Below are 13,433 nucleotides of genomic sequence, written 5' to 3' on the forward strand. Positions count from 1 at the left end.
TCATTTTTGATCCTAGTATTTTTGTTTTTTTTTTTGTTATTTTGGTTAGGGTTATTTTTCTCTTGGGTTATTTTTGTCTTGGATTATTATTGTTTGGATTATTTTTGTCCCGGGTCATTTTTGATCTTGGTATTTTTGTTATTTGTTATATTGGTCACGGTAATGTTCATCCTGAGTTATTCTTCTCACGGGTGATTTTGATCCTGTTATTTTTGTCTTGGATTATTTTTGTCCTGCGTCACTTTTAATCCTGTTATTTTTGTTTCTTGTTACTTTGGTCCGCGTTATTTTTCTCTTGGGTCATACTTGTCGTGGATTACTTTTGTCTTAAATTATTGTTCTTTCGGTTATTCGAAAGTACCTGAACGAAGCTACGTCTAAATATTTTTTTAAAAAGTTATTATCATAACCGATTGATCGCGAGTATTGTTATCGATGATAACTCGTCAACCATTTACCTCGGTGATATGTTTTTTTTGTGTTCTCGGTATCTGAGAAACGGTAAAACCGATTCGATTTAAATTTCGAGACAGCATTCTCAGATCAAAGTTCATTTTCTTTCCCATTCATGGCCCGATTTTTTTTATCCCTCAACAAAATGGCGATCGTTCAAAGTTGAGATATGATTTTTCTCCCGAACCTTCCGATGTTTTTTCATTCGATTGCCATTAGAAAAAAAAAAAAAAACAAAAAAAACTTTGATAATCAAAAAAATAACACAGTCGAAGATCGATCTCCCCATTTTTAAATAAAACAAATCCCAATCAAATTGAACAATTGCGATTGACGAGGTATTAATTTACCCTTGAGTTGAAGCTCATCCGTGCTTATCTTGCTTCTGATTTATGTAGACGATACGCTGGGATATTTATCCGTAAATTAGGTACGTGCTGAATTTTTCACGACCAATTTCCAACGGTGTTTTTTTTTTCTTTTTTTTTTTTTTTTTCTCCCTCACTTTACTTTCACCCGCAAAATTTCGACAAATCGAGTGCTCTTTGCCTCATGGCCGTTCGTAAAATATTTATACATGTACGTTATACACCGTGAGACACTCGATCAAAGCTCATTCGTCAAGGGTAACCGGGGCGAATTGTGTACTTGAAGCTTTCGATCGGTTAAAGCACAATTTTATTAATTTATATCGTCTCGATTGACTCGATTTAGAGATAAAAATTGACGATTCTTTGCCCGTTTGAAAAAAAAAAGACCTTGGGGTGTCGGTTACTCGTATCGAGGAGGACACGTGAACGGTGAATTTTGGAGATCGCGTAACGTGTATGATGTATGAAAGTAAATTAGCGCTCGTTTTTACCGCCCGCGGTGAAAATCGACGAAACATTATTTTCATCCGACGTATCTTCGTTCGCTTCTATTCATCGCTACGAATATTACATTATTTCTCTCTGTAATTACGATGCAGCGGTCGCACGGATAATAATTCTTTTCGGAACTCACCGCATAACTCAACGCCACAAAAAAAAAAAAAAACCGTCGGTTCGACATTGCGCGTGACCGTAATTTGTGAATTTAGACCAGTAAGTAAGCACGAAAGTTGGTCATTTTTATGCAAGAATCCGGAAACTCGATCTAAAAGTAATTCGATGACGATGAATCGAATGGTGATGATAATTTTTCAATCAACCCGCGAGATCGTTATTTTAAAAAAAATTTTTTATTTTTTTCTTCACTCTCCCGACAAATTTTCTTTCACATATTTTTTGACAAAGTTATTTGGTTCCGAATTAGACGGTCCAACCCGTTTCTTATAATGGTCTTAAGGGCTGGTTACAAAATTATTATCATCAAGTTTTCGGATTCATACTTGAATAGTGTCATCCTTCATTTTTTTTTTTTTTTTTTTTTCTTTTTTCTACTTGGCGTAATCATCAGTTCCGAAAGACAGAGTTCGTTCCGATTGCCCTCCTCTCCAGCGGTTGACAGATCCCGAGTATTGTATATTTAAACGTTGCGAGGAGGAATGAAAAAAAAATAAAAAGAAAGAAAAAAACAACGACAACGAAAAACAGTATCCCACTCGAGTTGTGAAAGTATGATGATAAGAATGGGAAGAAAAGTGCGTGGAAAAGCTCTTCCTTTTTTGTCTATTACGTAGCCCTTTTTTTTCAAATTTATATCTTCAACAATGAAAAGGCCTCGTGATTAATGTTAATATTGATAATGCATATCCGCATTTAAATTATTAGACGGTCATTGACTGTCTTACGGGCTTCGCACCAAGAAGCGTAAGATTCCAAAATGTAAACACACTTACAGACATTCTTACAAGTTGTGTCTCGAAGAGGAAGAACACTTTCTATATTCACACGTACTATCACAGCACAAGAAAACAAATTTGAACTAATTGGTGTTGAGAGGAATTAACGACATCAGAGTCAGGGCGGCTAGGTGGTCTAGTGGAGTAAGGCTCCGGTAAAGCATCGCTAGATACCAGGTTCGATTCCTGGCTCCGTCGTTAATTTTACGAATTTACCAGTTTTTCAAATTTATATCTTCAACACGATATGTGTCATCGAGTACGTAACGCCAATTCAGCTTCGGGGAGTTTCTCCCTGAAGGCTATAGACCTCCCGGGAAATTCGTTTTTCTCAAGCCCATGCAGGTCACCCTAAACGGCACGAGGAGGTCGCAAGACCGAGGAGCGAGCGAGAGAGAAAAATTTGGAAAACGACCGCCGAAGGCCCGTCGGGCCCTACTAGTCGAGGAAATAAAGCACTAAAAACGGCCCAACTGTCGATTTTTTGAGCAGTAAGACGGATTTTGATGCGGTTTTTTGCATTCGCTTCGTAAGAGCGCCTACAAACTTTGTGAACTAAATTGATTAATTAATTTTTTGAAAATGCATTATGGCATTAATAATATGCATTTTGCAAGTGCACTTCCAAGAGACACTAAATAAAAAATTTGCTACTCGGGGGTTTTTGGGGTCGCTGAACACGAATATCGCCACGGCAACCGTCTCCGAGGTACCTGGTGCCCAGGGTGGACAGTATCAACGTCTTCTCCTAGAGTTTTGGCGAAAATTGTGATCGAATTTGTGATTGAATTAAGAACAATATACTTTAATTGAGGTAAAAATGATAATACTCAAGATAATTCCAGAAAAAGACGTTGAAACGTTCACCCTGGGCACCAGGTACCTCGGAGACGGTTGCCGTGGCGATATTCGTATTCAGTGACCCCAAAAACCCCCAAGCAACGAGTTTCGACAAATTCGATCACAATTTTCGCCAAAACTCTAGGAGAAGACGTTGATACTGTCCACCCTGGGCACCAGGTACCTCGGAGACGGTTGTCGTGGCGATATTCGTGTTCAGCGACCCCAAAAACCCCCGAGTAGCAAATTTTTTATTTAGTGTCTCTTGGAAGTGCACTTGCAAAATGCATATTATTAATGCCATAATGCATTTTCAAAAAATTAATTAATCAATTTAGTTCGCAAAGTTTGTAGGCGCTCTTACGAAGCGAATGCAAAAAACCGCATTAAAATCCGTCTTACTGCTCAAAAAATCGACAGTCCATTGCTTTATTTCCTCGACTATACACAGCAGGCCTCCTGGGCCAGCGGCGCGGTGGTGGGGGAAAAATAGCGAGACGCCTGAGGGGCGCGGCTGGTCTTATCACTTGGGCTCTGATCACCGACCAGGCAGGTCGCCCTTCGGCCGCAAAACTTTGTACGGCGGTAAATAAATCGAACCGAACAACGTTCCTCGGCTACTTCCCGCTCACCTCAACCTTAACAGTATGATAAATAGAAACCATGCAAAAATGACCCGAGACACGAATAATGCGAAGCAAAAAATAACCCGTGACAAAATTGATGCAAAACAAAAATAACCCGACGCAAAAATGATGCAAAAAAAATAAATAAATAAACAAATAACCCGATTCGTAAACACGGGGTTTGGTTAACAAATGAGAACAGCCGTACACGGGTACAACATTTTTTGATAGCAAAATGAAAATAAAAGGGCCTCCTTATCCATTAATATAATGGATAAATGACGTACATCTTTCTGACAATTTTCGAATTTTCCGTCCCGAGCTTGCCGGGCGATTTGAGATCAAACCGGCCTCTGGTTATTGTATCCGGGTTCTCTTCTCCTGAGAAACAATGAAAAACAAACTTCGTCCATCTATCTAACAGCTGTAAAACTAACTTTCATTTTCTATTTATAACTAGATTTTTCGATCGTGGTAAAAAATGAAAATAACCGTAATTAAAAATTTCTCACAACGCACGATCGTTATTCTTCATCTTCCAGGGAATATCCGTGCGATCATTACACCAGCATAATAAACGTGACCCTGATGAACACCGGATGTCCACGAGCTCCCGTCCACGACGCCGCTCTCCAGCTCCTCCAGCTTCTGGATCAGCGTTTTTTTGGAAATGTCGGACCTCTTCCAGCAGCCGACGTCGAAGCCGGTGAGTCGCTGCAAGCCGTGCTTGATACACACCAACGTTTTCTATGATCTCCGACAGTTTCTTCTTTGATCAATCCCGCCCTCGTTACACATAATTAATTACAATTTCAAGCATCTCGTAGAAAAGTACGCGGAATTGAAATTCTTTGAAAGATTGATCGTCGCTCGTCTACATTTTCAACGCCGGCGGGGCCTCTACAAATTTCAATTGAAAGGGATTCATTAGCTTCGTCGAAGGAGGTTTATGAGAAATATCCACTTTATCTTTAATGCATTTTCATGACGCCGGAGTCGCGCTTAATCTTTTCTCTCTTTTCTCTCCCCGGTTTTATTATCATTATTTATACAACGCGGAAAATTCAATGGAGATCCATTCATTATATATATATATATATATATATAGACTTTGTGTTTCTTCTTGACAATTTTACTACCCCAATTTATCTACGAACAAAAACGATCAACTCTGCAAAGTTTAGTAAAATCAGTCGAACGTAAATTATGCGATCTTTTCGCGGCAGCAACAATTCAACGATACGGCAACTTTTCAAAGTCGTCGGTATGATTGCGATATTATAACTTCAATTTATTGAATTTCCTCCCCCCCCCCCCCCGAAAAAAAACACCGTTTCAAAAAAAGATTGCTTCAACTAATTTCAACTCGATCGATGTCATTCTGAATTTCGAAATTTCTATTTCTACGCATTGTTCATCTTATTTCTACGCATTGAAAAAATCTCTGACTGTATTGGCTGTATATTTGAAAAATCGTTGAACGGTTAATTTTACTTTCGTAACTTTGCAATGGAAATTACCAGGCTTGTACTACTAGCGTTTTTTTTTTCTTTTTTTCTTTTTTCTTTTCTTACAATATCGAGGTACGTATGTAACTATACCTGTATAACTATATACCTGTAATAACGGCAGCCATTTCTTGCCAAGGTAGAAGAAACAAACATTTACTCGGGTCAAATATCATTAATTTTTTGTTTCTGGGCAGGGTCTCTCTCCGAGCGTCGTTCGCTCTCCCCGTACAATGTGGGTATAACGTTATAAACGAGTCGAGAATATTTGTGGGCTAGATTTGCTCGGCGCAATGCGGTGGAATGCACAGTTATCACTAAAGGCGAAGGTATGTGCGAAAGCTTCAACGTTAGGAAGACGGAATTCTCGTGGTTTTGTTTTTTAAAGGAAAACGAGCACGCGATTCACCTACGAGATATGTATAAATAATTTGCCAATTTTCCACCGCGACATACCCTAAAAGGTTTTGCCGAGGTTGAAAGAAAGATTCTGTGAAAAGATGAGAGTTCTAAGTTAAATTTGGAAGATCGCTCTCATTTGATTTTTCGCTTTCTTTCGCATTTTTTTTTCGATTTGTTGAGAAACACGTTGCAGCACTTCAATTTTTATTTCTTTCCTGACTTATTTATATTCAACCCAAAGATCGCGATCCGTAACGCAAAGATATATCGACCGGGAATCTTATCATCCTAAATTAAAAGTTCATAACGAATCGTAACTATTTTGTGAGATTGAATCAACAATGAAAATATCGTCAAATACGCTTTTCAAACGTCAGCCGAAGACTCGATATTACAAGTCTGGGTCTTATTAGCGACGTAAATTGATATTACGATCGATGTAAGCGATGAAAAAAAATTTATTCACGATACTCGATGAATTTAAAAAATGTATAAAATTGAAGAATCTTCCGCGCAACGTGGAACGCTCATCTTTTCACGGAACCTTTCTTTTAACCTAAACAAACTTTTCAGGATGCGCCGTGGTGGAAAATCGCATCTTATTTATTTCTGAAACACCCTGTACATACATAGATATAGACAATCGAAAAAAGTTTAAGGATATTGAAAAACGAACGTATAATTATGATAATGAAGTTTTCTGCTTAGAAAAAAAAAAAAAAAACTAACACGTTTCATCACTTCCTCTATTATTTAAGAATCGAGAAATGACCGGAAATTCTTCTTTTTTTCTTTCCTTCAATTTCGATGCTCGTCGAGCGAATTTTCGAAAGTCATGACAATTTTTTTTTTCCTTGCAAATTTTTAGAAAAAAAAAAACAAATATATTCCGTAACCAATTTTTCAAAAAAATTGAATCACCACATTCGAACAGAAGTTTCTTCAATATGCATAATAATTTAACTGACGACGAAGGAATTTAATTTGAACGTACAAGAAACTTTATTGGAATGTGCGTCAAGAGAATTTAATTTACGTACTTAAATTCTTCGCAATATATCTTGCATATTTTACGACGTTAAATAGAGAGGATAGTTAATAATAAAAAAAAAAATAAAAAATAAAAAAAACTGTCCGAATCAAGTAAAAAGTTTTGAGAAACTCGGAGGAATCGTTGCATTTTTTTTTGTATCTCACTGCAAAGTTGTATTTATTGTTTGAATTTTATTTTCCTTTTCTTGCAAGAAAAAAAAAAAAAACGACCAAGAGAACGGTACCATATATAAAACTAATTTTCATTTTCTACCTAGAACTATATTTTTTGATTGTTGTGAAAAAATGAAAATTGTTAAGAACCGAGCGGTAAACGGAACCAAAAATTTCTCTCAGTGCACATTCAGCTCGCGATTCTTGAATTCGCTTACGATAAAAATAAAAATTCGTTACAATTTTGTCGAACGAATTATCCGTGAATTTCCGCTAGAGATGAATTATGCCGAAAGGTATTTATCCACTCAGCTTTCGGCAAACGAGACGCGGTGCCGCGGGTATAACCGAAATTGATTCAAGCGAATACAGCGGATCTTGGTTAACCTTATTAGCCGACACAATATTTGTCGTGCCTACCAACCGTCGCGTACATAGTACGGTATATGTTGTATATTCTCCGATGTTTGTCAAGAGAGTTCCACAGTTGTTGATTATTAAAGATAAAGATAATCGATTGACGGATCGTCGCGTATTTTTTTTAGAAATTTCGTAAATTTAAGCACGTAGTTTTAATAGCGGAAAAGTTTTTTTTCAATTTAAGGTGAAAATGTTCATTTGTCTTTCGCTTGTTTTATCAGATATGTATTGTAGTTCGTAGGTAAGAGAATGACAATGATTGACACTTTGATCGCGTAAATTGACATTGTTTTGCGTTGTTAACGGGAGTAAGAAGAATTTTTTTTCCTCAAAATCGATTATTTTTGATGATTCTTGGTCGAAGGTCTGAATGAATGGAAGTCAAGATTTGACGTTTCGATCCTGAGGGAGGATCCCCTCAGAAAACTATGAATATTTTATTATTAATTAAGGGTAACGAGACGAAAGTTACGACTAGATGATCATTTACAATAAGTACAAAGTAACACTTACGTTTAATTAATTGTTAAACTTGGTATCGTCGGCGAAAGTTTCAAGATTAAAGAGAAACGAAGAAAGACCGCAACGGCGGTGAAAATTAAGTCGAAAATTTATTGAGCAGGTAATATTATTAAACATCCGTCAAGCCGAATTGTATTATTAATATTTAAGCATTCGCAGTTTGCGTTAAAGCTCGCCTATGCGGAATATATTTTACGTATAAGTGTAATGCGTAAATAATTGAAAATCAACGAAATCGGGAAAGCTTGTTTAATAATAATATTATATATATATTTGTATATGGGGCATTCCATGATATCTCGATCGAGATTCCAAGTCAATGTCTCAGATTAGCTTTATAATTTTTTGCGTATGAAAGTACGCGACAAAAAACGCCATCCCGATTTTTTTTCACAATTCTTTTATCCAGCGTATCTAAAGTATAATTTAAAAACTTGAAACAAAAACTCCTGTTTTCTAAAATCTGAAAATAATCTTATAAAATATAACCACATTTTTTTTTACATCTATTATAAGATGGAGATTTTATAACTTCGAAAGATGAATAAGAAAAGTAGAAAAAAAAAAGAAACAATAAATTTATTATCATCAGGCTGCACGGAACTGAAAATATTCGACGATTGAGTTTTTCGAATTTTTTCATTTTCGCACTTACGAAACTTTGACGTTTCGTCAAAGTTTGATTTCCTCATTTCAAGTTTCGCCGTAAGAAAAATTCGGATATCGGCGCTTCCGGAACTTTTCAAATTCCAAATTTTAACCCCGCCCCAAAAGTTTTGCGACAAAACGCTCGCCTCTTCGAAATATATAAACCTGTAAAAATCGCACGTGATAATCGCGGTAAAGCGGTTTGCAACAAACGATAAAATAGTTAAACAATTGAATTGCAACAGGCTAGCGTAAAGCGTAAAGCACAAAGCTGCGGGCGTAGTAAATTAAAGTATTCGGGATATTTTACAAAAGCAGGCCACGCCATCAGCAAAATGGGCACGTGAAGATTTTTTAATTAATATTTATAAAGACGAAAGTTTTAATTAATTTCGTCGTTTCATTTAATACACCTGTGTACGTATAAATATATAAATATATATATATATATTTATATGCATGTATAAACGTTTATCAGACAATTAAAGTTGAGAATACTTTTCGAAGGATGCTGAGAAGAGAACGAAGTCTTCGCCTTCTTTCCGTTATTTTATCCTGCCAAAAAAGGATTGCTTTGCTTTGTCATTGAATTTCGAATCGCGTTTATTATCGGGCCGCCTATTGTAATAGTTATTACATATTGTAATAACATAATTATTTATACTTCGGTTGGAATTGATTTTATTTCACGATCGGATCGACGTATTTGTTAGGTACGTGATTGTTTTTTTATTTTATTTATTTATTTATTTTTTTTTCAACCAGTTTTGTCGATTACGTTTCAGACACGTGTATAAATATTGTAATGAATATATGTTACGTTGCATACTTGTCGTCGAAATAAATTTCTTTTCAAGTATTTTTGTTTAGCAAGATTTACAACGCAAGAATAATTGGGATTAAGTTTTGAATATTGCATTTTTGATTAAAAAAAAAAAAAAAAAAGCAATGTCTAAGAAACTCCTCGCTACTTTTAGGAAAAATCGTTATTTCCGCAATATCTTAGAAACCCCTTTCGGAAATTCGGTAAAACTTTGTAAAGGCAAAACTTGTTAACTATACGGTATACTTGAAAGAATCGCGTAAATAATTGAATTTTTCATTATTTGCAATCCGGCTTAGAAGACGGATGAGATAAAAAAATTAAATTTTAAGTCAACAAGCATCTTTATCGATTTATTCAATGCAATCAACTTCAAACATTCGTATCGAATACAAGACTTGTTTTTTTTATTTTTTGTAGAAAATTTGATTATCGTACAAAATGAAAGCAAAAACTCCAACTTTCCAGCTCGTTTACTTTTCGAGATATTTCGGTTCGAGTGCTTGAAAAATTCAAATCGGATGAGTCGCTTTTTACAATTTTTCCACCGAGTTTCCGGTGTTCGCGAGGTTTCGTTTAAGGTTAAAAAAACTAACGTTGAAAAAAAAAAAAAAAAAAACCAACCAACCAGACCATATTCGAAAGTCATTCCTAATATTGAAAATTTCATTAGGCTCAATTAACCTAACTAACTAATCGAAAATTTTATATTTATATAATATCGAATCCGACGTAATTTTTTTATAATTTTCAAAACGCATAAACGGATTATTGCCATTGTAATATTATATTATCGCGTAAAATGAAATTGAGATTATTTAATCCACTCACCCCCCCCCCCCCCCCTTTTTTTTCTTTCTCTTTCTCTTTCGAATCTCTCCTTCTGCGATAACACTTTTATACTTACTTGTGTACTTAAAATTTCATCTCAAGTTTCAAGTCCGCAGCGCTCGAATTTTTGAATAATTATAAACCCCCAAGGGGTGTGGGGGGGGGGGGAAGAGGAAGAGGAAAGTATAAACGAGGTTTAAGTGAATAATACATGTAACGTCGACGCTTTCAACGTTGTACGAGAAACGAATAAATTTCTTCCCCTTCATTTTACGGCGAGTTTTCCCGTCCGATGTAAAATATTTTCACATTACGTAATTTGTTTCTTCGTAATTGTTATTATTTTTTTTTTTTTCTCTCCTCACTTTCTTCCCCTACTTCTTCTCTCGATCAATTTTTACCCAGTTTTAAACCTTTCTATTTATCTCGTTTTTTTTTTTTTTTTTTATTCTCAATAAACATATCAGTTACCAGCCTCGTCGTAATTTCTTATACAATTGCACTGAATTTCCGCTTTAAAGAAATACGATGAATAAAGTCGATCTTACGTATATTAAATATTACGACGTACGTTAAACTCTTAAGTGCAATTAATTGTATAACTGTAAAGATCCTGCAAAAAGATCCATTTTCTTTCGTCTATTATTCAATTGAAATTGTAAGCCGATTCGAATGATCTGTATATATATACATATATTAGGCTGATTAAAAAAAAACGGCTAATTTTTTTTTTTCAAAATCCTCACATAAAATCTTCCGAGAAGGTGTGAAAAGACGCCTGTAAAAAGCAGAGCCCTTAATATTATTATTAAGAGGTCGCGCATCGGGAATTTCTATTTCCCGTTTAAATAACACAGGAATAAATTTTTTTAAATTTTGCAATTTCGTATTTTTGCAACGGCTCGTTGAATTAGCGGACCAAAGCATATTTTTGTGGGAAATTTGACGGTATAGAAAAAAAGTCCTTACAAAGTTTTCGATAGTCACACTCCTTCAAAAGTTATTCGAGGTCAAAGTTGAACTTACAAAAACATTCAATGTTTTTTTTTTTTTTTTTTTTTTTTTCGACGATACTACGAATCTTTTCTCATTATTTTGTTTATAAAGAGGATAGATTTCGGAACAATTACATTTTTAAATAGTCAAGAATTTTTTTGCAATTTTCTTGCATTTGAAACAGTAGATGGTCGTATGTAAACTTTGTATTCGTATTCAACGGATTAAAAAACATGAAAATCGTGCTTAGTTCAGCTCCGCAGAATTTTTTTTATATCACGAAAACTGCCAATTTTCGTTATTTTTTCGGTTTTTCAAAGTTTTCTCGAAATCTGAGGGTATACGGGTAAAACGGACCTCGGATTCGGATTCGGCGGGTCAAAATACACAGAGATGGACGGGTCCGGTCAAAAGTACAGAGAATTTTTTTTTTTTTTTTGTGTGCCTGTGTAGTTAAGGACTGAGCGGTAACCGGAACCAAAAATTTCTCTCTGTGCGGAAGTAAAGAGATGAGAGCGATGAGAGAGATCAAAGGAGAGGATATCAGTTATCTTGTCTCGATTATTATTATTGTTGCTGTTGTTATTATTATTATTCTTATTATTATTATTATTATTACTATAATTATTATTATTATTGTTCATGTGTGTCCGATACAGGCTTACATTTATCATCGATCGATTTCTCTAATCACGAAATTGCGAATGCGTAATATGTGAAATAAAAATGCAGCCACGCGCATCGATCGGTGAAATGATTGTTTATTGCTGTTTAATTGCGACAGTGCCTGAGCGTAAAACCGAATTCATTATGCGTACCGCGCCTGTGAAAATAAAAGTGGAACCGGGAGTTAATAATCGGATCGATGGAAAAGCAAAGGAGCGATAGAAATTGCTTTGCAGCTGTCTCGTTATTATTCCTGTCGCATCGCGCGTTACAAATATGCGGTGAATATTTTTCCGAACGGTTGACTTTATTGTCGGATTGGAAAAAAAACGGGGGAAACCCGTTGAAAGAAAATCACCGGCCGATTTTTCATTTAAAATTGAAATGCACTGTTGATGAAATTAAAATTTGCCAACGATTTGTTTGCGAAGAGTTGGGGTAAAAAAAAACAAAGACACACGGAAAAAACGAGAAAAGAAAATACGAAAATTTTTACTGATGTACGATATTGCACCGATATCGATTATATCAATAGATGAAAATATTGAATCGACTAGTTGAAGGAAAAAGAGAGAGAGAGAGAGAGAGAGAGAGAGAGAGAGAGAGAGAATAGAATCGAAGGAATGTATTAAATTTTGAAAAATTTTTTCAAGCGATTCGAAAAGAAGCATCGATCTTGTTTTTTTGATCCGACCTTTTGTTTATAATCCCATTACTTTTACACTTTTTATATTTGAAACTTGATTATAGGAGTAAAATATTCGGGTGTTTGACGATTTTTCATTCAAATCTCGGAAAATTAGCGAGCGATTTTCATTATTAATTGGTATGATGATAAGAAAACAGAATTTACACAGGATCAGAAGGCTGACGAAGGTTCGCTAATTATTCAATTCTCACCGGGGCTTTTAAGGCCATTTAAGCTTTTACTTTCGCCAAGCCCGGGGGCTTGACGTCATTATGTCGACTACCTTCGCAAATTTCGCTTCAAGTTCACCAATTTATATATATATATATATATATAAATAAATATATTAAACCTGTGCTAACGCACTCGTCAACCGGTAATTCACTTAATTCGGTACTTTTAACATCACCGACGAACCAATTTCTCCATTTATCACGGTAAAAAAACCTGAATTGGTACAAATGTGTATTATTCATGAGATATCATTGTTTTTGTAACGGATATTTGAAGTTTGAAAAATTGGGGGATCATCTATTTACACTATAAAAAGTCTGAGTGTTACATTTATGAGTAAATTTATACCGTACAAGTGTGGAAAAGTTGAGATAAATTGTTTCAAACAGTTGACCGGATCTCTCATCTTGAATTTTGAAATTACAACGTCGGACTCGTTTTCAGCGACCCCGAAAATCCCCGAGTAACAAATTTCAAGCGAACCGGATCAATTTTCATATTTTCAGTCCGCCATGCTGGATCCGCTATTTTGAATTTCGAAATTTTGACGTCGGATTCGTTTTTAGCGATCCTAAAAACCGAGGATTACAGAATTCCGCTTTTTTAGTCCCCAAAACCTTTCCGAAATTGCATTTATTCTGTAAAAACAGGCATTTTTCAATACTTTGTTTATTTGTAGCGCTCACTATATTCGCGGAATTATCGTAATCTTTCTTAAAACATCAAAATTGACATCATAGAAGTT

The 13,433-nt window shown here is 35.3% G+C and overlaps 1 protein-coding gene across 8 annotated transcripts in view; it reads left to right on the forward strand.

Moving 5' to 3' along the window:
• Positions 1-13,433, forward strand: part of LOC124174663 (protein furry) — a 106,613-nt gene that overhangs the window by 26,244 nt on the left and 66,936 nt on the right. For all 8 annotated transcript variants that reach the window (XM_046553998.1, XM_046553997.1, XM_046553990.1 and 5 more), the window contains one exon: positions 4,287-4,450. In XM_046553998.1, coding sequence (XP_046409954.1) covers positions 4,287-4,450 — 164 coding nt within the window. The remainder of the gene's footprint in view (positions 1-4,286; positions 4,451-13,433) is intronic.

The sequence above is a fragment of the Neodiprion fabricii genome, chromosome 2 (assembly GCF_021155785.1).
Source record: "Neodiprion fabricii isolate iyNeoFabr1 chromosome 2, iyNeoFabr1.1, whole genome shotgun sequence".
In the NCBI taxonomy this organism is placed as follows: domain Eukaryota; kingdom Metazoa; phylum Arthropoda; class Insecta; order Hymenoptera; family Diprionidae; genus Neodiprion; species Neodiprion fabricii.